Source organism: Spermophilus citellus (assembly GCF_964194105.1).
Source record: "Spermophilus citellus genome assembly, chromosome: 4".
NCBI classification, from domain to species: domain Eukaryota; kingdom Metazoa; phylum Chordata; class Mammalia; order Rodentia; family Sciuridae; genus Spermophilus; species Spermophilus citellus.
In genome coordinates, this window is record NC_138185.1 from 190,840,905 (window position 1) to 190,868,362 (window position 27,458).

The 27,458-nt window shown below is 38.2% G+C and overlaps 1 protein-coding gene across 3 annotated transcripts in view; it reads left to right on the plus strand.

Moving 5' to 3' along the window:
- STXBP6 (syntaxin binding protein 6) overlaps positions 1-27,458 on the plus strand; it is a 248,510-nt gene that overhangs the window by 177,578 nt on the left and 43,474 nt on the right. For all 3 annotated transcript variants that reach the window (XM_081289402.1, XM_081289401.1, XM_081289400.1), the window contains 2 exons: positions 20,720-20,850; positions 21,737-21,902. In XM_081289402.1, coding sequence (XP_081145528.1) covers positions 20,806-20,850; positions 21,737-21,902 — 211 coding nt within the window. In that variant the 5' untranslated portion in view covers positions 20,720-20,805. The remainder of the gene's footprint in view (positions 1-20,719; positions 20,851-21,736; positions 21,903-27,458) is intronic.

Genomic DNA, 27,458 nt, shown 5'->3' on the forward strand with positions numbered 1-27,458 from the left:
TTCCATAAGTAAAAAATCTGAAAGCAGGGCATAAGCACTGGATATCAGAATCTGAGCTACTATTCCTCTCATCTCCCCTTGCCCCTACCTTTTATATATAACCTGAGTGTCTTTTTCCACACCTTCTGCCCTTCATTCAGACCACTGGCCAGAAAACCTGTGCTTCAGAATGAGGACAAAGGGAGTAAGAAATTTACCAAGGACAAAGAAAGTGGTTATCTTCTGTCTCTTTAAAAAAAAAAAAAAAAAAAGCCATTTCTTAAGACTTGGAGCCTCCCGTGTGGAATGCTCAGTGGATGCTAATTTTAGTTTGTCGTGCTACAAATGCTTCTCTTATCTCTTTTATAGGGCAGAATAATGAACAGTGGAGGGCTTCTGCACCTGTCCATCAGCAAAATTAGGCACCTTTTCTGCCTGAGGAGGGTATGGTGGTCTGAGGGTTATTAGACATCTTGTCTTGGGAACAGAGTGTGCACAGGAGTTCAGGCAGACACAGCCAGGGTTGTTATGTTTGGATGCTGTCCCTGTGTTCTTCCTTCACACCCTCATGGTTCTTATCAGTCAGAGAATGAACCGGAGGGTGGACGTGCATCTGCAAAATGAACCTCCTTTCAAAGAGTCCTCAGAAAAGGGAGAAAGTCAATGGTTGTGGTCCAGCACAAAGGAGAAACAAATGTCACAAGCAGAAAGGCAGTGACCTTTCCTGTACTTCCTTCTGTAGGGACACCACAATGGCTTGAGTCCAGAGATGGAAGTCACTGTTTGCACTGTCCATTTTATTAGAATCCCAGACCAAACACACTGTGGTCATTTCTACCTTTACTCAACTCCATCTGGGAATATGCCTGTTTTGCCTTTTGTTCTTATCTTTGGAAGAGTAGCTGTCCAAAGTGTTTACTCCTTCTTTCTGAGGGGTTGGGTTTCCTTTCTGCCTCAAGCCTCCCGTTGGAACTTCCTCCCTCTGACATTTGTCCAGGCTCTTATGGCTTTTTGAATGTTCTGCTGGAAGTGAACCCTAACTACCACTTCTTGCTTGATTTTTTTTTCCTTTTCAACGTAAATTGAAAATCCTTATGAAGAAAGGACTGTCTCCTATTTTGCCTAAAGGACCAATAAAAAAGATCCTTCTGCAATATCATCAGAGAATACATTTTCATTTGAGCGAGGCTTATACATTTTGAACCTAGAATTTTTGATAAATCGTAAACAAGTTTGGACGTAGGTTCTCATTGCACTACCTGTGGAATTAAAATGCTTCCCAGGCTAATGAACAGAATAAGTAAGATATGTTAAAAAAAAAGGTTTATTTTTTAAATTAAAAATTTAGAAAAAAGCAAAAACCCAACAGTTTAGGACCTATCATTTTCTTGTAAAGAGAGTTTCCTCTTTGTTCCTGAATTTGATTCAACAAATCCCAAAATGAGTGTGACAGAGAAATCCCATGGACATTTTGGGAAAAGAGGGAGTGTAGGCTGGATTGTCAAGGAAGTCTAGAGTTGGCGTGTAAAGGGGGGACATGCTTTAGATTTGCAAGAGATGGCTTGAAAGTGTCCCAAGCTGAGAAGCACAAGAGCAACAGCACACAGATGGGATGAACTATGATGTGCCCTAGGAAGAGCCTGGCACTTGACAGAGTAGGTCATGGGAGTATGGAGTAGAAGGTGAAGCTGGGGAGACCAGTTGGAAATCTAGTTCCAGAGACAGCAATGATTATCCACTGCATTGCACTACTTAAAGAATCAAACCTTCATTTTTCTAGAAATAAGTTCAATAATTTATTCTTGAATTATCAGGGCTTCTGAGCAATTTTACCCACCAGGATAGTATCTTCTACATGTGACAATAAGACACTGGACAGCAGTGGTGAGGACTCTTTCTAACTGATGGTTTGCCATCAAGAGGGCAGCCTTTCAATATGTCTGGGGCAGACAGTGGCTTCTCCCTGTAAAACTCTCAATGACATCCTTGACCTCCTTAGCAGAAGAAGCACATAGGAGAGAGGCATTAATTCTATCCTTGTAACAATATCAGACCCTCAAGTGGCCTTTGTCATATGCTGTGTTAGTCATTTCCTTGAGATTGGCACAGTTTTGCCCGTGCTTAAGGTTTTGTGATGGTTTGTGTGTCCTGTGCTATCCAGGGTCACAAGTGTCTTTGACTTAAAAATGTGTATGTCCAGCATTGTATGTCATTACTGACTCCAGAGAAGAATTCATAGCAGCTGAAAAAACATTCAATAAAGAGACATCATTACCCTAAGTACATGTACAAAGACACAAATGCTGTGACTCTACTTTGTGTACAACCAGAGATATGAAAAATTGTGCTCTATATGTGAAATATGAATTGTAATGCATTCTGCTGTCATATATAACAAATTTTAATTTTAAAAAATCTAAAAAAATTAGGATAAAAAAGAGAGACAGACAGACAGACTTGGATAACTGTGGCCTGTTACTTTACCTGTATTTTTTGACTTGACAAAGTAGGTTTGTATTTTGAAGTATAAATGTATTTGTCTTTCCTCCTCTTTAAAAATAAAAAAAAGGGGCTGGGAATGTGGCTCAAGCGGTAGCGTGCTCGCCTGGCATGCGTGTGGCCCGGGTTCGATCCTCAGCACCACATACCAACAAGGATGTTGTGTCCGCCGAGAACTAAGAAATAAATATTAAAAAAAATTCTCTCTCTCTCTCTCTCTCTCTCTCTCTCTCTCTCTCTCTCTCTCTCTCTCTCTCTTTCTCTCTCTCTAAAAAAAATAAAAATAAAATTAAAATTAAAAAAGTCATTTCACATTTTACTCCTGAATGAATTCACTCTAAGACCCATTGGGCCTCTGTTCATGCTAGAGGATCTAGGAGTCTACTGATAGACTAAAATTTGAAGAACTGAGTCTTCTTGATAATGTTGGCATAATTCTGTCTTTCTGTTTGTTTAATATTGCTAGTTTCTGGAGGATTTTTCTTCACGGAAGTACCAGCAGCCCTTGGTGCTAAGGTATGCTAAAGGCTCACCAAAGGCTAGTTAAGAAATTACTTTGTGGGCTGGGGATGTGGCTCAAGTGGTAGCGCGCTCGCCTGGCATGGGTTCGATCCTCAGCACTACATAAAAATAAAATAAAGATGTTGTATCCACTGAAAACTAAAAAATAAATATTGAAAACTCTCTCTCTCTCTCTCTCTCTCTCTTTAAAAAAAAAAGGAAATTACTTTATTAGTCATAGAGATCTTGACCTGAGAAGTCAGATGGAGAAAAATTAGTATAAATTTATACTTGTGTAGGAGATCCTCCATAAAGGACATTTGAAGAGTGAATTAAGAACTTGATACATGTAACTTTTAATGGAGCAAGGATGAGCCAGCAGACTGTTGGTGATGACTCTCTGGCAGATGCAATACCTTTCTTGCCTCATTCGTTCCACAGAGACACGTTCTTATAAATCTTCTGATAAGCTAGGTGAGTTTTTTGATCCATGTTCCTAGGCAAATATATTTGAGTGAACTGCAATTTCAGTTAAGGGAATACACCAGAGTTTCTGAGTTAGTGATCCAACATCAGGAAAATTTGATCCCTCTTATCACAAGCCCTCCAGGCACCATGCTCTGAAGAGGAGATATTTTTATCATGTGTCCCTACAGGTAGAAAATATTCAGCTGGCTATTGAATTGTGAGAGTTTTTATGGCCTTCAGACTTGCTGACAGCATCACTGGGCACATACCTAATGTACAGTTTGACAGAACGCCTTCAGCCTGTATTCACCTCCACCGTGTAAGTGACTCAAACCATGGCAGCCCACCAGTTCACCCACACGGACAGACTTTGTGCAAGGTCCTTCATTCCTTATCTTTTGTCCCTAGTGCCAGCCTCCCGCTTGCAGCAACCATCCCCAGTATTCATAGCATTCATTTAGTGGACACTGACTGCCGATGCACTCTCTGGGAGTGGGGTAAAGGAGGCTTAGGAGCAGAAACCTTGCCTCTGCCTTACAAAATTACCCAGCAAGAATAGGAAATGGCCTGACTCCCTCAAGGAGTCCAAAGTGGGCTTTCCTGCTTTATGAAAACAGTGGCAAAAGAACACAGTGGGATACAAAATGTTGGTATGACTTAGAAGAAAATAAGTTTACAATATCTATTAAAATTTTCCTCTAATCTCTTTGAGAATGTGGATAAAGAATGGGCCTATAAATCATCATGGTACATAATAAGATGACTATAAGCCAGTAGCATCATAGTTTTTAAAAATAGTACTGTGTTGGGCTGGGGCTAGGGCTCAGTGGTAGAATACTTGCCTGGCATGTGTGAGGCACTGGGTTCAATATCAGCACCACATAAAAGTAAGTAAGTAGGTAAATAAATAAGTAAATAAATAAAGGTGTTCTGTCTATCTACAACTAAAAAGATTTAAAAAAAAATAGTGCAGTGGTCAAATAGCAGTTCTAGTTGATCTTGGCTGACCACGAGCTTGTTAATCTGCTGCTGAGTGGGTGTTATGTGTGGGATTGTCATAATGCATTTTCACCTGCTCTACTTAGGTCTGCCTCATGTTTGAAAGGCCAACATGGAGCACTCTGCTCCAGACCTGGAGGACCACATGGGTGGTGGTGATTGGGGAAGAAAATGCCCTAGGGGGAGGCTGAGTGGGCAGGAAAGCTACAATATAGACAGAACTGGAGATTGAAGGACAACTGTCTAGGATGTGAAAATATCCAAATGGAAATGGCTGCAATCTTGTCCTGAAAGGAGAATCTCTTGTCAAGAGGCTTTTTAACTATTGGGATAAGTTGTAAATCACTTCCATGAGAATAAAAGAAGTTAGAAGAAATAGCCATTTAATGTAGCCTTGAAAGTGTATGCCCAAAGGAAAGACATGGAATCAAGAGAAACCTCATGAGATATCTTTAGTTCTGTAATACATTGATTGCATAGGCAGAAGTACTAACCATACGTGTAAAATCGGTTAAGTGAACTTTAATTATGTCAAATTGGTGTAATAAGCTGAAAAGAACTTTAGCTTGTACATTACCAGAATGCAAAATATTGCTTCTAATGGAACCAATAGAAGTTATAATTTTTAGTGTTTTGCTGATCTATAGATTTCCATATTTGGCCCTTCATTAAGTTTAGCTTTAAAACTAGTATATGTTACCTTGCAGTGCAAAAGTGGTGATTGCTGCCCCAAATTTCAGTTCAAATAAACTAAAGTTTTGAAACCAAATCAATATCATGAAAGAGTTTGAGAATTCAAAGTTAGTAGGGCTACTTACTCTCCTACTACTCAGATGCATGATGCATGATTTGTTCTCTGCCTGTCATAAGCCATACCTATCCATAATGCTCATTCCTGCTATTCATTTTTAAAATACAATGCCTTTGCCTTTCCAGCGGAATACACATAGTGACAGCCAGTGAAATTGAGGAATTCACTCTATGGTGTAGACACCAAACAGTTATAGAAGTACTTAGCTACATCCCTGAGCCCTGAGGGAAACCAAGTTTAGTGGTTGCCTTTGGTGTTATTAAGAGCAACACCTCTCTTTGTCCTGGAGAAGTGACTTAGTGTAGTGACTGTTCTGATTCATATTGGCTTTATCAGAATCGTCTCTGGTCTAGGCTACCAATCTGAGAGAGAGGAAAGATATCATGGGGTGACCAAATGGAGACTTGCAGGCATGATGACCAGCTGAGTTTTGAGAGGAGCTAATGCAGTGATAGTTGCACCTCACCTCCTCAAGACAGTTTGTCCTCCAATTAGTTGTGATTTATGTAGGAATGGTCATTGGGGAATTGAATAGAGAAAGCTGAGCACATCGCTGTTCATCCAGCACCAGAGGGTCAGGTGTTTTACTCCTTTTATTCTGAATCTTCATCAAGTCTGTGCTTTGAAAAAGACCCCAAGAGATTTTTCTTAGGAAGAAATCATTTAACACAAGTGGCGTTATTTATTTCAGAAATGATTCCTAGGCTGCTGCATAAATACTAATGACATGCATAACAATGTGTTCCACCTTGGAATTTGCAGCAAAAGTCACAGAGATGCTGGCTTTCTGTGTGGGAGAGGCAGCTCTTCACCACACAGAAGAGCCTTGTAGTCAGGTGTGCATGCTGCCTTTCTCCACACCCCCTTCCCTTAAATGACTCTAGACTTTATAAAAAGAAAACCAGAGATTTGACCAAAGAGGAATAGTGTGGGTGAGATCTTTCTAACCACAGTCCTCAGTACAAATACTTATTTCTGATGGATGTGGAGATATGTGATGTGTTATATCCAATATGGTCTCTAATACACTAAGCATTGCAGGGTACAAGGATGACCAGAAAATGGTGAGTGACATTGAGGATTTCCATCTGGAGGGTCAGTAGCTCTGGAGAGTGAGGTAGACTAGCCCCTTTTCTCTGTATGTCTCTACCACTGCCACCTAGTATGAGTTACCATGGTCTCCTCTCCCCTGAACTGTAGCAGGCTCTCCTGGACTCTGACTGTTGTGCCCAAAAGATTTGTTGTACCTGAAAAATGTATTAGAGATCTCCAGAGAAATAGAACCTATACCTCTGTATAAGATAGATGGAGGAATGGATAGACAGACTGGTATCTTCTTTACTGAGTCAAATGCTAATTTCATCTGGAAACAACCTCATGGACATAGCCAGAAGTAATGTTTAATCTGAGCACCTTTTGGCTCATCAAGTTAAAATTAATCATCAAAAAGTTTATCTAGATTTAGGGAGTAATGCAATGAAGCAAAGAAGATAAAAACAGAAAAGACAAGGGGGTCATCTAGGAAGGGTTTTAACTTGCAGAAGAGTTTCTGAGGAGTACTAGGGAGCTGAGGAGCAGTGGGTCAAGGAGCAGGTGGGTAATGAAGTACATGTCACAGTCTTCACATTTCTTAGAATGAACAGGTTTGAGCACTAGCCTTGACAATGAAAACTCCTCATTAGAAAGAAAGAATCAAGCCTGTTCTGAGGAACAGTGAGAGAAGTCTGAAAAAGGGAAGATAGAAGCTTCAACTTAATGGTAATTAAGAAAGGAATGTTCCGGAAGAGACAGGCAGTGCTGGAGATCAAGTCCAGGGCCTCACCTGGGCAAGTGCTCTACCCAAGCCCCACAACTCAGCCACATGTTCATTCAAATCTTCTGCATATCTTTTAAAGTTGGATTGTTTTTTTTTCTTTATTGAGTTTTGAGTTTTAAACTCTCAATATAAGTAATTTAGCAGAAACAATAATTTACAGACATTTTCTCCAAATTTATAACTTCTCAGTCTCTTGAAGAACAGAAGTTTTTGATTCTGTTGAAATTCTACTTCTTAATGACTTCTTTCTTGAACTATACTCTTGGTTTATCTATATCTGCCTAACCCCAGGTCACAAAGATTGTCTTCTAAAAGTTTTACCATTTGAGATCTTTACCTTTAGGTCTATCATCCTTTCGACCTACTTTTTATGTAGGGTACAAACTACAAGCTGAAGTTCCTTTTTTGTGTGTGGCTATTGGTTGTTCTAGTATCATTTGTCGAAAAAGCTTCCTTTCCCCACTTTGCAGTTTTGTTGAAACCAGTTCTCCATATATGTGTAGAATCCTTTTCTGGCCTCTCTTCTATACTATGGATCTGTTTGTCTGTTTCCATGTCAGCAGCACATTGTCTTGATAAGTTTATTTTTGTAATAAATCTTTCAATCAGATCAGGTAAGTCAACATTGTTTTCTTTTTTCAAATTTGTTTTTGTTCTTCCAGCAGGTAAGTCAACATTGTTTTCTTTTTTCAAATTTGTTTTTGTTCTTCCAGCCTTTTGCATTTCCATATGAATTTTTATAATCCATTTACTGTATTCTACAAAAACTTACAAACCTGCTGGAATTTTGGTTAAGATATCTAATGATCTGTAAATCAAATTGGAGAGAATTAGTATCTTAATTATACTGAGTTTTCTAACCCATGATCACCATATCTCTTCATTTGAACTTAAGATTCATTTGGGGATTTTTGGCCTCTCATTGATTCCTCCAGTGGTTGAACATGAGATGTTTTTACATTTATTTAAGACATTACTGTCTTTCAACAATGTTTTGTAACTTTCATTGTCCATCTTGTATTTCTTTGATTAAATATGTTTTCCTAAGTATTTTCTTAGTGCTATTATGAATAGAAGTTTTTTCTTTGTTGGCTTATTAGCTATTTTGTTAGTCAGGGTTCTCCAGAGAAACAGAACCTTGGCTGAGTATACAGACAGTTCCAAATTTACATGATTTGACTTAGGAGTTTTCAAGTTATGTGATGACACAAAAGTGAACTTACACAGCCATTCTGTTTTTTTCACTTTCAATACAGTGTTCAGTAAATTGCATGAGACAGTCTATATTCCATTGTAAAATAGGTTTTGTGTTAGATGATTTTGCCCAACTGTTGACCCTGAGCACGTGTGAGGTAGATAGACTAAGCTATGATGTTCAATAGGTTAGGTAAGTGCAGGCATTTTTTTGTGTGTTCTTTTTTCATTAATTCTTTTTTTTCTCACAATAAGCATTACTCTGGCATTTCTTTTTGTAGTTATTTTTAGTTTATAATAGGCGTATCTAACTTACTATATGTTTTGCCTTATGATGGATTTATTCTAATAATCTAACATAACCCCATTGTGAATCAAGGAGCATCTACACACACACACACACACACACACACACACACACACTGGGGGGGGGGGAGGGAGAGAGGATGGTGGGTAGAGAGATTAGTGATACTTTAAGGAATCGGCTCCTATGATTATGGAGACTGGCAAATTCAAAATCTGCAGGCCAGAAACCCAAGGAATAGCTGATGTTGCCACACAAGTGTCAAGGCCACCTGCTGGCAGAGTGCCTTCCTGCTCTGGGGAACTCAGTCTCCTGCTCTTTGGGCCTTCAGCTGATTAGATGAGGCCCACTGTGTCTAGGAGGACACACTGCCTTATTCAAAGTCCACCTATTTAAATGTTAATCTTCTCCCAAAATACCCCACCAAAACATCCAGAACAGTGTTTGACCATATATCTGGGCACCGTGGGCCAGCCAAGTTGACATATCCATTGCAGCTATGACTCTGTTTTTGTTATTTTAGTGGTTGCTTCAGGCTTAGCAGACTGTATCTTCACTTGGTATTATACTACTTCATGTATCATTTAAGAACCTCACAAGAGTTCACTTCCATTTCTCCCATCCCAAGTTTTGCTGTCTTGTCATATATTTTGCTTTTTTGTATGTTATAAACTCTGAACTATGTGGTCATTTGGTAGGTGAGACTAAAGCATTGCTCAGTCTGGGGCTGATTATTTGTTACTAATGAGATAAGACTCTTCTGAGTGTTCTACCCAATGTTTCACGAATCTTGAGGTTCTCCAATCTGACTGGTAGGATGGGCATTCTTCCTGGCCCTGTGTGAGCATGGAAGGTTCTGTCCTCTCTTCATTTGAAGCAGTTGTTTCTCTGACTCAGGTAGTTTTCTCACATACACACGGTGAAAAATACTTAGGTGAGCACTCGGTGGCAAATCTCTATAAGTCTCTGGTATTTTCTTTCTGCATAGTTTCTCTCCTTGGTCTCCCTGGGCTCTTGGCACTGTCCCTTCAGCTCAGGAGTCTGCCAGTCTCTGGCTGGGTTCTTCTCCTTGCACCACAGCCTGGAAACTTTCTCACAACAGTAAGGACTCATCTCATTTATTTTCCATCTTTCAGAGATCATTTGAAAGATCATTGCCTGATACACAATGCCTTGAAACCATTGTTCCATGTGGTTTGTCCATTTTGGGTTGCTTTAGGCAAGGAGAGTGGACATAGCACTGATATCAGATCATTACATTCCAAGATTGGAATTCTTGAGTCATAAAGCATATGCACATTTATCTTTATTTTTTTTTTAAAGGAGAAAAACACACATTTAATTAATATGTACAAATATACTAACAGTGCCTAAGAGTTCCTTTTTCTCCACATAATACACTAATATAGTTCTGTTGTAGAGAATCTGCTCCAAAATCGCTTATAAAAATAGATGGTGAAAAACAGCAAAGCATAATTTATTTTTTAAATTTTAAAATTATAAATATTAACATATTAATTTTTTAGATGAATGGATTTCATTGTAAGATTTCTATACTTAATATGCTGCATATTTTTATCATATCCACTCTCCCATATACACTCTTTTTGCCCTCCCCTCTCCTTATGTTTCCCGAGTCCCCCCTTTCCCTTCGCTAATAGTCTCTCATCTACTTTTAGGTCATCATTGTTTTTTTATGTTTTTGTTTTGTTTTATTTTTTAAGCTTCCACATATGAGAGAAAAATATGTGATGTTTGTTTTTCTGCATCTGGCTTACTTTGCTTAACACGATGGTCTTCAGTTCTGTCCATTTTCCTGCAAATCACATGGTTTTGTTGTTTTATTTTTTTTTATTTTTTTTTATTTTTTTATTTTTTTTTAATTTTTTTTATTGATTATTTATCGCATTACATAGTTCATGATATATCATCTTTCATTATCTTTAGTAGATATTACCTATGGTTTGCCAGGGCAAATTCGGCTAATTTTAACTTTAGATAATTTTCACTAACAGAGTTGAACTTTGTTTCAACCAGATCATTTTGCTGGATTTTATTCCCCAATTTAGCACAGTAAAAAGTGAAGGTGACAGGCTCCTAGTGACATTTTTTTTTTAGAATATTAGTGACGTACACCCTCATTTAAAATGTATGATTAAAAGTATTGAGTAAGCGGTGGCGGTGGAGAGAGCGGATAATCTGTCTTTGCTTGACTGATAGTCATAATTATATTTGACAGTTTGTGCTTGCAAAGTAATAACAGCTTTGATTTTTTTCCACAATCCTAGTGCTATTATATGTTTAGTTCCTGGTCCATTAGAAAATTTTGTGTCTTCCTCTGCCTCCTTTAAGTTTTGGTGTCTCTCTTTCTCCTTCCCTCTCTCTCTCCCCAACTCTTTCCTTCCTCTCCCCCGCCCCTCTAGCAGTCTTTTTCACGTAAGGAGATCCATATCCACAGAACATCCTTCGATGGTTCTTTCACACTATTTTGAACGATTCTGCTCAGCAGTGGGGGACCTGGCCTCCTAGTATGACAGAGCACAGTAGCAGGCCCTTCCTCTCACAGGGGTGATGAGTGCCCTCTTCCATAGCTGCAAGTGGGTGAAGCTTCCATCTCCCCTCATTGTACAGGGTATTTGAGCTCCGAGAACTCTGCCGCTCTGTTCTCCCAGGTGAAATATGTACTGAATTTCTACCAAGTAGGACATTTCACTGAAGAAAGTTACTGCTTAGCATATACTTTTCAGTACATAGTGACAGTACTATAAGAAAGAAGAACATTAAGAGGCTGTGTCTCACACATTTTTATTCCCAGGCTTTGAGCTTTTGGTGGAGAAATTTAATTTGTTCTTGAGTCAGGTAGCTGATTCTTTAATGCCTTTGTTTTTTGATAAAGTTTTTGTAAGTCTCCCCTAAGAACAGATCAAAAATGGCATTTACCTTGTTTTCCAGAATTGAAGGAGCAAGGAGAAAATAAGACTCTATGACTGTAGTTAACCCCTTTTGATGTCTTCATTTTATAATAGTTGTTATTGAATTTAGTCTCCTTTGGAAACCATCACAATTGTCACAACTCTGGGCATTTACTCTTAGTTGAAGTCTGTTTGTTTCATGGTTACATTACAAACAGGACATGTTATATCCTTTCCATATAAAATGTAAAGTTGCAATAACTAATATTAACCAGGATTTATAATTCATTATATATTTCGTTTCCCCTTTACCCCAAGTGAATGCAGATTGGTTTTCTCTGCAGGTCAATGGGGAGATTGTCTTAGGACGTTAAAAAAAAATCGGGAAACCTTGAGTGGCTGAATCTCAAGCCAAAAATTGTGTTTTCAGGGAGGCTGAAATAAACAGTTAATTGAGAAAGATGCTGTTAGAATTAAATTGGAGTAAAAGAGATTGTTGCAATTGGTTATAATCTCCAAATTTCTCTCCTTCTAGGCTCTGATATTTCTATGATTTCTTGGTTCTTGCACTTTTTTCTCCGCTTACTTGTTCTCAGAATCTCCCTCTTTTCCAGTAAGAAAATGTTCAAATCCCTTAAATCATGTCTTGATTTTGAAACTGAACAATTTTACCTGAAATAAGTTTTTGGTTTGTTCATGGTTTCTGGTGAGCCCAAGAATAGTTCTTCCTTTAGTTGAAGAGCCATTCATTTTTTAACTCATTCATTTATTCATGCATATAGCAATTAGCACTGTGTATGAATTAATAATATAGAAGACTGTGGTCTTAATCTAGAGAGGGCACTGGAGAATTCAGGTCTTCTGAGGTTAACCTTCCAGGAAGATTTCAGGCTTAAGGTTTAATTAAGACCACTCTGCTATACCTGAACCTGTCATTGACTTGAAAAATAGAATACGCTTCAAAATAAAAATCTACATATTTTATAGGTTTTTAAAATTAAAATTATAAATGAGGTAAAGAAGATGATAATTAGATGGGGATAGATTTTCAAAGTATCAACGAGTTCTCATATGGGCCTGTGACACTGAAGTTGTCTATTCCAGATGTGATATTGCCTCCCTATTGGTAATTTGAAACTATTGGAACAGCTCAGTACTTCCAGCAGAGTTGACATAGGACAGTCGCATGATGATTAATGTGCAATCATTAACTACTCTGGACATGGTGCTGTTTCTTCATATTAAAGGCAGCCTTCCCAAGAGAGCTTGATACAAAATATTTCTTATTTCTCTTGCCCTACTAAAGGACTTAAACAAACTTCTTTAAAAAAAGGGGGGGGGGGTTCTACACAGACATTTCCTTTTGTGGTATCACTTTGAAGAAATTTCCTAGACATCATCATCACCATCTTCAACTATCTTCCCCCTGCCCTGTCTGATATGAGAATGTAATGTCACTGGAGATCGAGGAACTAATGCGAAGTAAGGGCTCTTTGGAATGGAAAACTTCTTTCTTTGTGATTAGCTCTTCAAGAGACTTAGAAAGTCGGCTTCTCAAAGCCTGAGCACTCATTCTACACTTTCCTTCCCCTTAAGGACTAAGGGAGTTGGAACTGTTTAGGGGCATCCCACATTCATTCCCACTGGCTTGGTGCTCCTGACTGAAATGTCACCATCTTTATTTTTTTCTTCAAATATGCAGATTCAAGAATATTTTGACACATCCATGTTTGTAGCAGCTCAATTCACAATTGCTAAGCTATGGAAACCAACCTAGATTCCTTTAGACAAATGAATTGATAAAGAAAATTTGGAGGGGGGTGTGTGTGTGACACATATATATATATATAATGGATTATTTCTCAGCCATAAAGAAGAATGAAATTATGGCACTTGCCAGTAAGTGAATGGAACTGGAGACTATCATGCTAAGTGAAATAAGCCAATCCCCAAAAAACCAAAGGTCAAATATTTTGTCTGATATGTAGATGCTGGCATACAATAAGGGATTGGAGAGGGAAGAATAGAAGTTCATTGGATTAGAAAAAGGCGTATGAAAGAAGGGATGGGGGATGGGAATAGGAAAGACAGTAGAATGAATTGGACATAACTTTCCTACGTTCACAACCAGTGAAACCCTACATATGTACAAAAGTTATACTCCATGTATGTATAATACATCAAAACACACTCTAGTGCCATGTATATCTAAAAAGTACAAATAAAAAATAAATATTTCAAAATTTTAAAAATTTTTTTAAAAAAGAATATCCTGTCAGACCCATGTGGGCCCGAGGAATCTGTCCAGAGAGCCTCCAGTACTGCTATGGTTTAGATGTCTCCCAAAAGCTCTTGTGTGAGATAACACAAAAAATTTCTGAGGTGAAATAATTGGGTTAATGCACCTAATCAATGCATTGATCCACTGATAGAGATTGACTGGGTGGTAACTATAGGCAGGTAGGGTGCAACTGGAGGAGGTGGACCATTGGGGGCATGCCTTTGGGTATATTTTGTCTGTGGTGAGGGGAGCTCCCATTCTCTGCTCCCTGGTGTGATGCCCTGAGCTGCATTCCTCTGCCACAGCCTTCTGATGTGATGCCCTGTCCCCAGGCCCAGAGAAATGGAGCCGACTATGTGGACTGAGACCTCTGAAATAGTGAGCCCCATATAAACTTCTCCTCTAAAATGCTTCTTGTCAGAGCTTTTGATCTCGGGGGGAAAAAAAAAAAAAAAAAAAAAAAAAAACAAGCACTGAAGATAGAAAGGAGGTACCAGAAAGAGAGGGGTAGGCCTCACAGACCAACCTGGCAATTTCAAGACCTGGTCTGATTTTGAAACTCTGGATCATGTAGCCTATGGATCTAAACATTTACTGTATCCCTAAATTATATCAAACTTTGAGAAAGTGTGAAAAGCAAAAAATCAGTTCTGGGTAGAGAGTACCATGTTCCACTTCCCGCTAACCAGAGGAGGGAGGATATCTCCCTATGCTCATAAACATTCAGCTGTCTCACTTGGCGAAATTACTGATGCAGCTGAGACTTAATATTTATTCTCATGCATATTATGAAATCTACCTGGAATTATCAGACATTAGCATTTTAGAACAGTAAGGAAACCAGTTCCAAGAAGACTTTTTTTTTTAATACCAGGGATTGAACCCAAGGGTGCTTTACCACTGAGCCACATCCCCAGTCCTTTTGATTTTTTATTTTGAGACAGGGTGTCAGTAAGTTGCTTAAGACCTCAATAAGTTGGTAAGGCTAGCCTCAAATTTGTGATCCTCCTGCCTCAGCCTTTTGAGTTTCTGGGATTATAGGTGTGTACCACCTTACCCAATGCAAGATCATTTCTCACCTTGGCTTGTTCCCTCACATCAGCCCCCAGAAGCCATGTGCTTTTACTTTCTGGACCCACATTGCAGAGGATTTTTTTTCTTTTTTTGTCAGTCACCTCTGACGCAGCCAAAGAGCAGCACTAGTGAGATTCTATGTGAACGATCCTCTTGCTCAGATTATTTATTTGTCTTCAGCAGTCTTAAAACCAAAGTGTCTGCCCATTAGATTCCAACTGAACTGGGAAGCACACCACCAACCCAGTCTTCCCTAAATCATGAGGTCATGAGAGGACTGTGTTGGTGAATCCTAAAGATATGTTAGGGATGGTAGAAACTGCAAATTCTGCATTTTAACCACCTAGTTTTAACTCAAACTTTAATGCGAATGTGGTTTGTTCTTTAGCACCTGTACTTTTTTTTCTAATTTACAGAAATGGCCATATAACGTAATACAATGATTTGATTTAAGTTCCATATGTAAAGGAAATGTTTGTCAAAATGTTGGTAAATGTTTTACAATACCTAAGACATACAAGATAGAAAGGATACAAAGGAGGAGAGTAATCGTTTTGTTTATAGGCTGATTTTTTTGTTTCCTTTAAAATTGTGTTTTAAGATTGAAATAAGAGTTTGTATCTTAGGCAAAATTGACTTTCCTTTTTGGAATAGTTGAGACATGATGCTGTGAAAAATGAGATCACCATTGGACCTTGAAGTGGAGAATCTGTCTCAGAATCCCCTGCAGAGTGTGCACTATTCTCCTATTGACATCACATGCAAGTAGTATATATTTCTCTCTTCCCCTTCTTGTCAGTTCACCAACTCCTCCTTGTGCAAGACTTGTTTGATAAGATTAGTTGGTACTTGGTTGTTGGCTGTTTGGTGGTTTTTAATGAAATTTTTTGTAAAATGTCTCACGGATGGGCCACTATTCAAAAGACCTCGTTAGACCATTAGTTTGTGAGATGGAGAAGTGTGTGTTGATGATAAGGATATTCTGAACAGAATGGTTTGTATCACTGCTTCGTAGGATCAAGTCCACATAAAGGTCAAAGAAGAGACATGAAGCCATGAAGACCATTCTCTGTTCAGATCTGAGAATAAAGTGACCTAGCTTTGGTTGCCTTGGGGCTACTCCTGCATCTGATGCCAGCGAGGAATTGGGGACTGCAGGAAGTGGGAGTGAGAGCAGGAAGCATTAGCTTGGGTAACCCCAAAACTGGGTTTCCTGAGTAAGTCCCAGATGTACCACTCCGTGGTCCCAGAGGAGCCATTCTGGTTGTCTTATTGTTTGTAGGAGGACATCTGTGATGTGGAGTCCTTAACTTCTGTCTCCACTTGCTAATCCCATGTCTTACCAAAGAGTTTTCTCTCTAAGGCAGGCAACACTGCATATCTATTCATGACTTTAATATATATTGCCCTTCATTAACTCATTTAAAAATAAAAAGGAAGGTTTATTTAAGGGGAAACATTAAAAAAAATAACATTTCAGGAAACTATAAAAATCACAACAAGTAGTATCATTATTAGAAAGCAATGATTCAATTAAGTCTTATTTAATGAGCATCCTGTACCCAATAAAATGTGACATTTGACACTGCAGTAAAAAATTATGATAGAAAGAGCACTGAAGTTCATTGTTTAAGTTGCAATTTTTCCAATTTTTAACTGACAACTTTGGAAAGTCAGCTCTTTCTGTGCCTCAGTTTCTTTATCTATAAAATAATGGTCAGATAATGGCAATGATTATCACAGGTATTATCAATCTCAAGAGCAAAGCTAGAAGCTATATAAAATGGATTTTTTAAAATATTAAATTCTATTTTGAAAAAGCACTATGTCAATTTATAATCCTATAACACAAACCGGTAGGAAGTAACTTAGAAGATCCTCATGGGGATTTATCTATATCGTATATCTTTTAGAACTGGGGGACACAATAACAGTCTGGTTTTGTTTATAGGCTGATTTTTGTTTTTTTACAAATTTCTCAGAGAAGCAAACACTGAATATTTAATGCAAGCTTGAAATTAACCCATTTTTTTAAATGAACATTGAGTGTGATGTGAATGAAATAACATGTTGGAGGGAACCTACTTGGATAAAGGGATCAAAAAGTAAACTGAGTACAAAAAGGAAGGGGCGATGAGATGAACTTGGGAGGTACCCAAGCTCATGCAGGCCTTTTTGTTGTTTATTTTGGTTTTGGCAGTACCAGTGATTGAACCACATCCCTAGCCCTTTTTATTTATTTATTTATTTTATTTTGAGATAGGATCTCACTAGATTGCTTACAGCCTCACTATGTTGCTAAGGCTAGCCTTGAACCTGCGATCTTCCTGCCTCAGCCTCCCAAAGTTTTTTTTTTTTTTATTTCATTTTTTAGTTGTTAATGGACTTTATTTTATTTATTTTCATGTGGTGCTGAGAATTGAATCTGGTGCCCCACTCATGCTAGGCAAATGCCCTACCACTGAGCCACAACCCCATCCCATCCCAGAGTTTTTAAAAGATATTTCAGTCCTCTACTTAAGTTTGAATAGACAGGTTTGGGTAATCATAGAAGTCCCTAACAGGATGACCATATCAGGCCTGAGATGTGGCTGCTTCTCGAAGCCTCCCTGACTTCCCTCAACTCCATCTTCATCCTTAAAGCCCCCACCCAAACACCTCAGATCCTCAGATGATTTGTATATCCTACCATTATATTTTAGAACTCTTCTGCATAATTCTTTTTTTTTTCTTTGCCGCACTGGGAATGGAACCCAGGGGTACCTACCACTAAGCTACACCCTCAGCCTTTTTTATTTTAAGATAGGCTCTCCCCAGTCTGCCTGGCTTCTTTTGCATAATTCTTTTCCCCTAATCACATCCAAATTCGTGATTCAAGATCTTATCTTATTTAATCTTCAAATTGCCTTCAAAACTTAAATGTTCCATAAATATTTGTTGAATGAATTAATACATAAGTTCATTGATTCCCAGCAATTAATGTGCATTTGAATCACTTGGGAGAATTAAAATATTCATGCCAGAGCTCCACCCAAGGTGTTCCAGCTCACCCAATTCAGGACCTTTGTTGTAAGAGCTCCCAGGTGATTCTGATGTGCAATCAGAGTGGACACCAGAGGAAATGTGCTCATTCTGGGTGCTCTGCAATATTACCTAGTGTGTCATACCCACTCTGTCCCCTTTAAATGTCTGTATAGCTTATTTTCCTCATAATTGATGAAATCATAATGAAAGTGTCCCAGTTATCTGAACTTTAAAGTTTTTAAAAAATAATGCATGTTGGAGTCTATCATAGAGGGGTCGTTGGATATAGCTTATGATATTACTAATACAGGTAATATGCATTTTCCATGTATGCTTTCAATTAACTTTCTTTTGGAAGGAGAAGATGAGTTACTATCTTTCATTAAAACAGTGAAATAGACATCGAAAACCTGGGTGACTTACTTTTTTTATGAGTTATGAACCCCAAAAATGCTCAAACAAGGAAGGATTTAAACCATTATTTCTTAAGTACTCAAAAAGTATGGCCATGGTATGTTTAGCCAAGTGTTTTGATTTTAGAAAGGGAAATTCTATATTTAATTCTATATAATGTGTATATAATAACATAATTTTAAGGCACCTGCTTCAAAATAGAAACTGGGATGTTAGGGAAAATAACAACAGAAATTAAACCAAACTGGGCTCAGTGCCCAGGAAAACTAGCCAGACTCCAAGAACTGGGCAAGGAATAAACTAATAGGGAAAGACAGTGGGAATGGATAGAATTATAACTGTTTCCATCAAAAATGGTCACTGTCCAGTGTGATCACAGCTGAGGAATTTTGCTGGGACACTTGTCATTGTGGGTGGGGTTCCTGCCCTTCTCATTTTAATGACAAACTTGCAATGGAACTTGCCCTCCTAAAAAGTGAATCTTAAACATGCCAGGCATATACAGTGATCTTGCATTGAATTTGAGTTTTTATAATGCTGTAAACTAATTGGAAACAAATGGACCCGAAATAAAAATAGGAGTTCATAACAACTTTAACTGAAGTTAGAAGGAAAGCCTTCAAGTTTCCCAAGACGCTTAAATGTCATATGATTTACATAAACAAGGGAGGAAATCCTCTTTGTGTGTTTAGGGGTGTGCGTCTAATACAGGAACCCATGTTTTCCTGTTATTGAAAAGCATTCTTTCTTTAATCTTTTAAGCACATTCTGGGCCTGCATGTATTCCAGGTGTGTGTTTTCTTTGACATTAAAATATAAGAGCAGAGTACAACTATCAGAGGAACCTATTAGGACTCCTATTTATGTCATAGGAGATGCAAAAAATAAATAAATAAATAAACTGAAATAAATGGATGGACAGAGCCCTGGGCACACTAGTAATATTGCCTGAATTTACTTAGGGGAATGGTTATTCCTAATGGGATGGAGCCTATGAAGAGAGGCCATTTGTGATAAAGACTATAAAATCTCCTCTGATTATGGGTATGGTCATGATGACTTTTTAACCGTAAAAGTAAATTTAAGTAGTGTAAAAATGTCCAGAAGCTGTTAGGCAAAAATAACTGAAATAATGGGCAGTAAACCAAAACATTATTTGAAGTTTAAAAAAAAAAAAAAGTTTGCTAAGTACTGGCTAGGAGCAAGGGGGGAGATTGTACTGAGACCATAGGGACTCTTCAGAGCTGGGCTTGTGGATGCTCATCGTATCCAAAGGCAGAGTAGCTTCCTTCTGTGCTTTTCTGTGGTCTCTGCTCTCCTACTTCAGTAACCCCAGATACTACAAAGGGCTTTTTAATGCCTGAACCATAGAGACTTCTAATCACCAAATGTGACTGGAGTCAATGCTTTCTGTCCCTTGTCCCTCGAGAATCCTTTTCTTTTTGCCATCTTTCAAGCATCTGCCGAATTATTGAAAACAACAACAACAAAAAAGAATATGTATTTTCTTCTGACACAGCCACTCGGGCCTCCGCAGGCTGTGATTAGCTCAAATTCTTTGCAGCGCATGGTGCTCTCTGCTTTCCCTAGTTCCTCCATGGCATCATTTCTGTTTAATCTTTACTAACTTCCACATCCAGGACTCAGGAGGAGCTTTTAGGAAAGTGCTTTTAAGACCCTTAATTACCTCTCCCACCATTATTAGTCTCTAAATCACCAAGTAAGCAGATGTAGAAATGCTCAGGGTGACTTTGTCCTGGTGCTTGACATGAGTCTGAGAGGCGATGAAGTCCATCAGCAGTTGGAAGGGGGAAAACTGCCGGAGGCTAAGGAGGGGTGGTCCTGGTCCTGTGGGTATAATGACTTCAAAAATTCATATGTGGGGACTTTGCCCAGAATGCCAGATATAGTCATAATCAGATGCAAACTATATATACACTGGATGATATTATAAAAACAAATAGTTCTTTTTTATTTTATTTTTTTGGTTACTTGAGAGTTGAGATTACTCCTTATCACTGAGGCCTCAGGTATTGATACACTATCAAACTGTAAATAAGCATTATGGTTCCCCGGGGAGCTCATAATCTTCACTTCCTTTAAAATTTAGCCCTCCTAATGAACCCAGCCTGATGCTTGTCAGCCCCACATGCTTCTTTCCCTGCAAGCTGTAATTGTGCACTTGTAGCCTCTATTAAAGGTTTTTGGTGTTATTTAGTTCAGCTGTTTTTTGTTTGATTGGATGAAGACATAAAGGAAGCAGCTTTTGCAGTTATGTTATAAACAGCTAGAGAGGGGAGACTGAAACTTCTATTTCTTTTGCATTCATATCCCCCCACCAAAGGCACACATTCATTCAGATTCTCTCTGTCGTGCATGCACACTGAAGGAGGATATAAACCAGCCTGCAGGCCCACTAATCTCCCTGGTCTTTTCTTGGCAGTGACAAACAAGAAGCCCACACAGGCATCTATCACGAAGGTCAAACAGTTTGAAGGCTCCACGTCGTTCGTGCGGAGATCACAGTGGATGCTTGAGCAGCTTCGCCAGGTTAATGGTATCGATCCTAATCGGGTGAGTGAATAGCTCTATGCTGGCCGAAGGAATTCTCTTTTCAAGATGATTCTGATTGACCTTGGTAGTGGTGGGGGTGGTTTGAATCATCCCAAACAAGACTGTCAGCCCCACATGCCTCTTTCTCTATTTCAGTCATGGAACTAAAACTTCCTATGCCTCTTCACTTCCTATAGGAAATTACAGATCTAGTTCTTTTGTTTGATGGGGGCACCCAAAGGGATGATTGTTGCAGAAATGCTGCCTCCAGTGACGTTCATAGGAGAAGGCAAGGCTCATCAAAGCTGCATTTGTCCCCCAATGCTACCAATGACAAGAATTATCTACCAAGAATCAAATCAGTTAATGACACCTTAACAATTTTGTACCAGTATTCCTTTACAAGAGAAACATTTTATGATATAGATACATATTTAAAATACCATTCCCTTTGCATATATGCATGTACACACCCCCCAAAACATCAATAATGAAGAAGAATAAAATGTAAATTTGTTACTCTCTATTAAAATAAGGGAGATTCTCTTACTACCAAAGTTTAGGGGCAAGATTAATAGAGGTCACTGCTGAGAACCTGAGGTCATCCATCTTCCAAGTAATTGGGAAAATAATACAGTTGGAATTCTGACCATCAGTGTGTAGTTAGACTGTCTTTACTTCTGTGATACTAACTTCCTAGGGACATCTATAAATTCCATGTGATTTGAATTTTGCTTGATATACATAGAAACATGGACGCTTCACACACTTGGGTCGTAATAAAGCTGAGCCTTACAATTGGTACCACAGTCTTTGTTTTAGCCTTTCTGAGTCTTTTGACAGGGGAAAACTGGAAGCAGCAGTCTTTATAGATTGAGATCGCTAGTTATCTCACTGTCTTTTCCAGGATTCTGCAGAGTTTGATTTGTTGTTTGAAAATGCTTTTGACCAGTGGGTAGCCAGCACAGCCTCAGAAAAGTCCACCTTCTTCCAGATCCTCCACCACACCTGCCAGAGGTACCTCACAGACAGGAAGCCGGAGTTTATTAACTGCCAATCCAAAATTATGGGAGGTGAGTGGGCATCTGTGTGACTTTAGTCATCCTGTTTCCTTAGACTTGCTTTTATATAAAAAGATATTTAGCAGCATAATTAAAAGAATCAAAATGCTCAGAAGTAGACAGCATTAAATTATCTTAGAGAGTGTACACTATGCTACATCTAGACACAGTGGTGTGTTTTCACTCTTACACAAAAGATGGTCTTTTTATAACAATGAGCCACCTTTCAATTTTTCTTCTTTACCACCTTTTCTATAATTGCACCGCAGAACACTATTTTCTGGGTTGCTTTTTTCTGTTATTTCTCAAGATGTTTTACAAATACTAATATAAAAATTCCAATTGATTTTGTCCCTTTTTTGAAATAATAGCCAGTCTCATGTTTATTCCTTGGCACACAAAGATGAGTTAGAATGAGGGCCATAAGCCAGTGTTACATGGTGAGTACCATCTTAGGCAGCACAGTGAGACACTTTTAGAGGGTGATCACACATTTCTTTTAGGTGGCAAGTCTTTTTAGGGAATTCAAACTGTGCTAAAAATATAAAAGACTTGCCAATCACTCTGAGTTGGAGAAGAGTTATTTTATATCATTGGTCTTTTCGCTGACCTGTTTTCTTGGTTTTGCAAAATGTATTTTTAAAAATGCACGAATTTTGCCTTAATAAATATTAAATGAAAATCACAGTAGAGACTCTGCCTCTTCTCCTTGGCCTTTCATATATTCTTCATTTGAATTTGGGGTGGAATCTACTTTTCTGTCCCCAGCTGAAGCACACACTCTCACTTTGCCATTAGTCTGCACAACGTCATATAGAGAAAACAAAGTCCAATTCTTTATTATTTGAAAATGCTTTTGACCAGTGCTTTATCCTTGCAAGTGTTTGTATTACTCTTAAACTGAAAGATAATAATCCAAATAACCTTGAAAGTCTTTCTTAAGCATTGATGCAGTTTTTTATTATAGCTTCTCTCTTTAGTCCTAGAAAAATATAAGAGGTGATATGTGGTGCATATTTTCTTCAAAGTAGCCACTTCTTGTTGGACAAAAACAAAGTTAAATATTTAAAGGAAATATCAACCAACACCAACCTCTGTGGCAAATATAATGAGATGGAACTCTCTCTCATGCCTGTGCCATCAGTGATCTTCAAATGAACTCTGCTTTGGAAATCCAACCTTAACTAATTTGGTAAAAAGGTTGCAATACCCTGGGTTTTGGACTATTGGTGTCTGTTTTTTATGAATGAAAAGTTGGTCAGAATACCCAGCTTTCCCTTATTCTTCATTAGCTCTTAAGTTAGATCTGTTATAGCCTAAGATCAGATTACTTTCTTGATCTTCACTTCTTGCTATGGAACATTTCCCTCATCAGTGTCAGTGTGGTCAGCAGCTTGTATGGCTATCAACCCTAAAAATAGTGTGCCTTTATGGATTTGAAATTGCTATTGCTCTTGGAGAAAGACTCTTCCAGAGCATTTCACTTCTTCATGAGTGGCCAGAAGCAAGTGCAGTTCCATGGGAACGCCTGCATTTCTAAGATGTTCTCTTTGAATATCTCAGCTTTCCCATAAGTCCAACCAGCTGTCTCTGTCAGTCATTGACCCAGTCCTTCAGATATCTTCATTTTTGAACACCAAATGATGCAGAGTTGAGATGGGAACCCATATATCTAAAGTTACATTGTTTGTATGTGTATTGGATAAAGTTCAATATTGCTTTCTTACAGTCTGAGAAAGAGTAAAGTTTAATGAGATCAAGTCCCAGAAAAAAGTTTGTAGTAAGCCTGTTGTAATTTGTTGGCAGCACATATGTCCTTAATGAATGTAGTCTGTCTTATTTAAACAGTTGCTGATCCTTGATAACAGTTGTACCTACACACCCTGATAAATTAGTATGCTCATTAGTCTTCCTTTCTGCCACTTATCACAATCCTGAGACTTAAAAATGATGTGTTTCTGGGATCACTATATCCTGACCCCTTTAACTTTTGAATACCTGCTCCATCTTAGGCAGATGAACAACTTTCCTTATTTCACAAAATATTTTGATGTCTCCTTATACTTAGGCTACAATGTTTATTGTACTTTGAAACATGTTAGTTTTGTGATTTTAGAGAACAAATGTTGGTGTTGGTATGCTGCCCTCCACCAGACTCTTTACTTGTCTTATCTTACTTAGTTTTTAAAGCAGCCTTTGGAAATACAATGTATTATCTTCATTTTACAGAGAAGGAAGCAGGATCAGAGAGATTATTAAATAGCTTGCCAAGGGTCATATCAGTAGTGAGTAATGGAGATTAGATTTCAACACAGGCTCACTGAGCTCTAAAAGTATTTTCCTCAGGGTCTCTGAGTGGCACATGCCAGGAAACCTCATTACACTGCCTTTGGTATGAATGGCGCCCTCTGGAGTTGTGCAGTAATATTGTTGGAAGTATTTTAGTGAGCACATTCCTGTGTTTGGAAGAGTGAATGGGGGGTAGGAGGAGAGCATTAGAGATTATAATAGTTTTAATTTTTTCTTTTTTATGTCACAGATACATAATTACAATAATTCTTTTTCTTTTTGTCCTAAGTACCGTATGAGGACCCTTAAGATCATCTTGCTTTTTGTTTTCTGTTTGTTTGTTTTTTTTTCACTAGAACTTTAGATAAGGCAGATGAAAGAATGGGGAAGAGATGCATCCTGGCCGTGCTGGGTCTCTGGTCTAGCCATGTCACTGGGAAAACTGAGGCATAGCAATTTGGAATGAGATGACTGTCAAGGTCAAAGGTCTAGAAGCAAGTCTGACTCTCAATGAACTCGACTTTCTTTCAGACTAATTTTAGTATAAGATGATCATTTAAATATCTATGATCCTATGCAGTCGTGCTCTTATGTTTTTGATTGTGCCTATCCCTTGTGATAATATTTTTTATTCTTTGTGAAAGGTCATTTAAATCCATTTCAAAAGTGAAATGAATTCTTTGCATATTTGAAATTCTTTGTTTCTCCCAAATGATATTTTCTTATTACCAGAGGACAAACTAGGAATCTTCTCATGCTAGTTCAGGATCCAGTGAAGACACAAGTGAAGTCTTTTTTTAAAATTTTATTATTTCTTATTTATATATGACAGTGGAATGTATTACAATTCTTATTACACATATAGAGAACAATTTTTCATATCTCTGGTTGTATACTCAGTATGTTCACACCAATTCATGTCTTCATACATGTACTTTGGATAATAATGTCCATCACGTTCCACCATCATTAATAACTCCATGCACCCTCCCTTTCCCTCCAACCCTCTGCCCTATCTAGAGTTTGTCTATTCCTCCCATGCTCCCACTCCCTTTCCCACTATGAATCAGCCTCCTTATATCAAAGAAAACATTTGGCATTTGGTGTTTTGAGATTGGCTAACTTCACTTAGCATTATCTTCTCTAACTCCATCTATTTACCTGCAAATACCATAATTTTATTCTCTTTTATCGCTGAGTAATATTCCATTGAGTATATATGCCATATGTTTTTTATCCATTCATCTACTGAAGGGCATCTAGGTTGGTTCCACAATTTAGCTATTGTGAATTGTGCTGCTATAAACATTGATATGGCTGTGTCCCTGTAGTATGCTGTTTTTAAGTCCTTTGGGTATAGACCAAGGAGAGGGATAGCTGAGTCAAATGGTGGTTCCATTCCCAATTTCCCAAGAAATCTCCATATTGCTTTCCATATTGGCTGCACCAATTTGCAGTCCCAACAGCAGTGTATGAGTGTGTCTTTTCCCCCAAATCCTCGACAACACTTTTTGTTGTTTGTATGCATAATAGCTGCCATTCTGACTGGAGATGAAATCTTAAGAGTGGTTTTGATTTGCGTTTCTCTAATTTCTAGTGATGATGAACATTTTTCATGTATTTGTTGATTGATTGTCCATCATCTTCTGAGAAGTGTCTGTTCAGGTTCTTGGCCCATTTATTGTTTGGGTTATTTGGTTTTTTGGTGTTTAACTTTTTGAGTTCTTTATATACCCTAGAGATTAGTGTTCTATCTGATATGTGAGGGGTAAAAATTTGCTCCCAAGATGTAGGCTCTCTATTCACCTCACAGATTGTTTCTTTTCTGAGAAGAGACTTTTTAGAGCTCATTGGAACTCTCTTAAGCTGAAAGAGGGCAGGAGGCTCTGAAGAAGTGTGAAGGGGGAAGCGCTGGCCCCTCCTCCTGCCTCATCAGCACATTTGCAGCTCTTCTTTCCTCTCCTCTTCTTTCCTCTCCTCTTGTCTCCTGTTCATGGTTAGAGGATCATTAAGCTAGGATGGACCCTCAGCTCATCCTAACTTCCACTCTACCTTGAAAAAATACAAAGCTGTTCATTTGGTTTGCTGGGTCCTTAAGCTATCTACTGATCCACAGAGATTGGAGACGGAGGTGTGGAGCCAATTCTATCTGCTGCAATGAAATATGATATCTTGAATGACATGATATCTTGAAAGTGAAGTTCACATGGGTTGAATTTACTTCTTCTGAAATGGAGGCCTTTACTTTTTCTGTTTACTATAAACCGAGGCGATGTTATACTGTTAAGTGTGCAATGACACATTTATACTTGAACCTGAAACTACAAAAGAGAGGCTTGCTTTCAGCTAAGTCCTTTCAAAGAAAGGTGGTCTGCCCCAAATAGAGCATCAGTTTAGATCATGAGCATTTCCTATTAATTCAAGGTCCCAAAGAAGACTTTGGTTTTTTCTTACTTCATTGTTCTTAAAAAATGTGAACAATTCCCACATGGCTCCTACATTGCTATTTTATTTTACTGACCTTTTGTAATGATTATTGTTGGCCTTTTATTTTTATGTCTAATATAGGTTGAATATCCCTTATCTGAAATGCTTGAAACAAGGTTTTTAGATTTCAGTTTCTGGACTTTGGAATATTTGCATTTATATGTAATGAGGTATCTTGGGGATAGGACCTAGGTCTAATCACAGTCATTTATGTTTCATGTGCACCTTACACACATGTTCGAAGATAATTTTATACAGTATTTTTAATAATTTTGTGCATGAAAAAGTTTTTGTAGCATGCTAAAGGAGCTAGGAGAGCCTTTTATTTTCTCTTGGGAAAACTGTGCCGTGCACTACATTTCAACTGCAATCGCTCACATGAGGTCAGGCATTGCGTTTTTCATCTATGGTATCCTGCATCACTCAAAGTTTTGCATATTGGATTGTAGATTTTCAGAGTAGGGATGTTCAACCTGTACTATGAACTATAGTAATTTTGGTAGGTATTAGCAGGTTCTGTGTCAGACCCACAAAGTAGGTTCTTTGCAAACCTTTTTTAGTTTTCCCAGTAAGTGGTATAAATGAGATATAGGGAAAAATGATTTATTCTTCAAGGCAAGCATAAATTGAAGCATATCCTGGCATTTTTCTTGAACTTCATGCCTAAATTCCCTGGCTAACTCAATCAACTACCTCTTCATCTTTTGCCTGTTTTACATTGGCCTCCTTCATTAAGTCCACCTACTATTGTTTGAGACCCGATTATGCACATTCTCATTAATTTCACAAGCA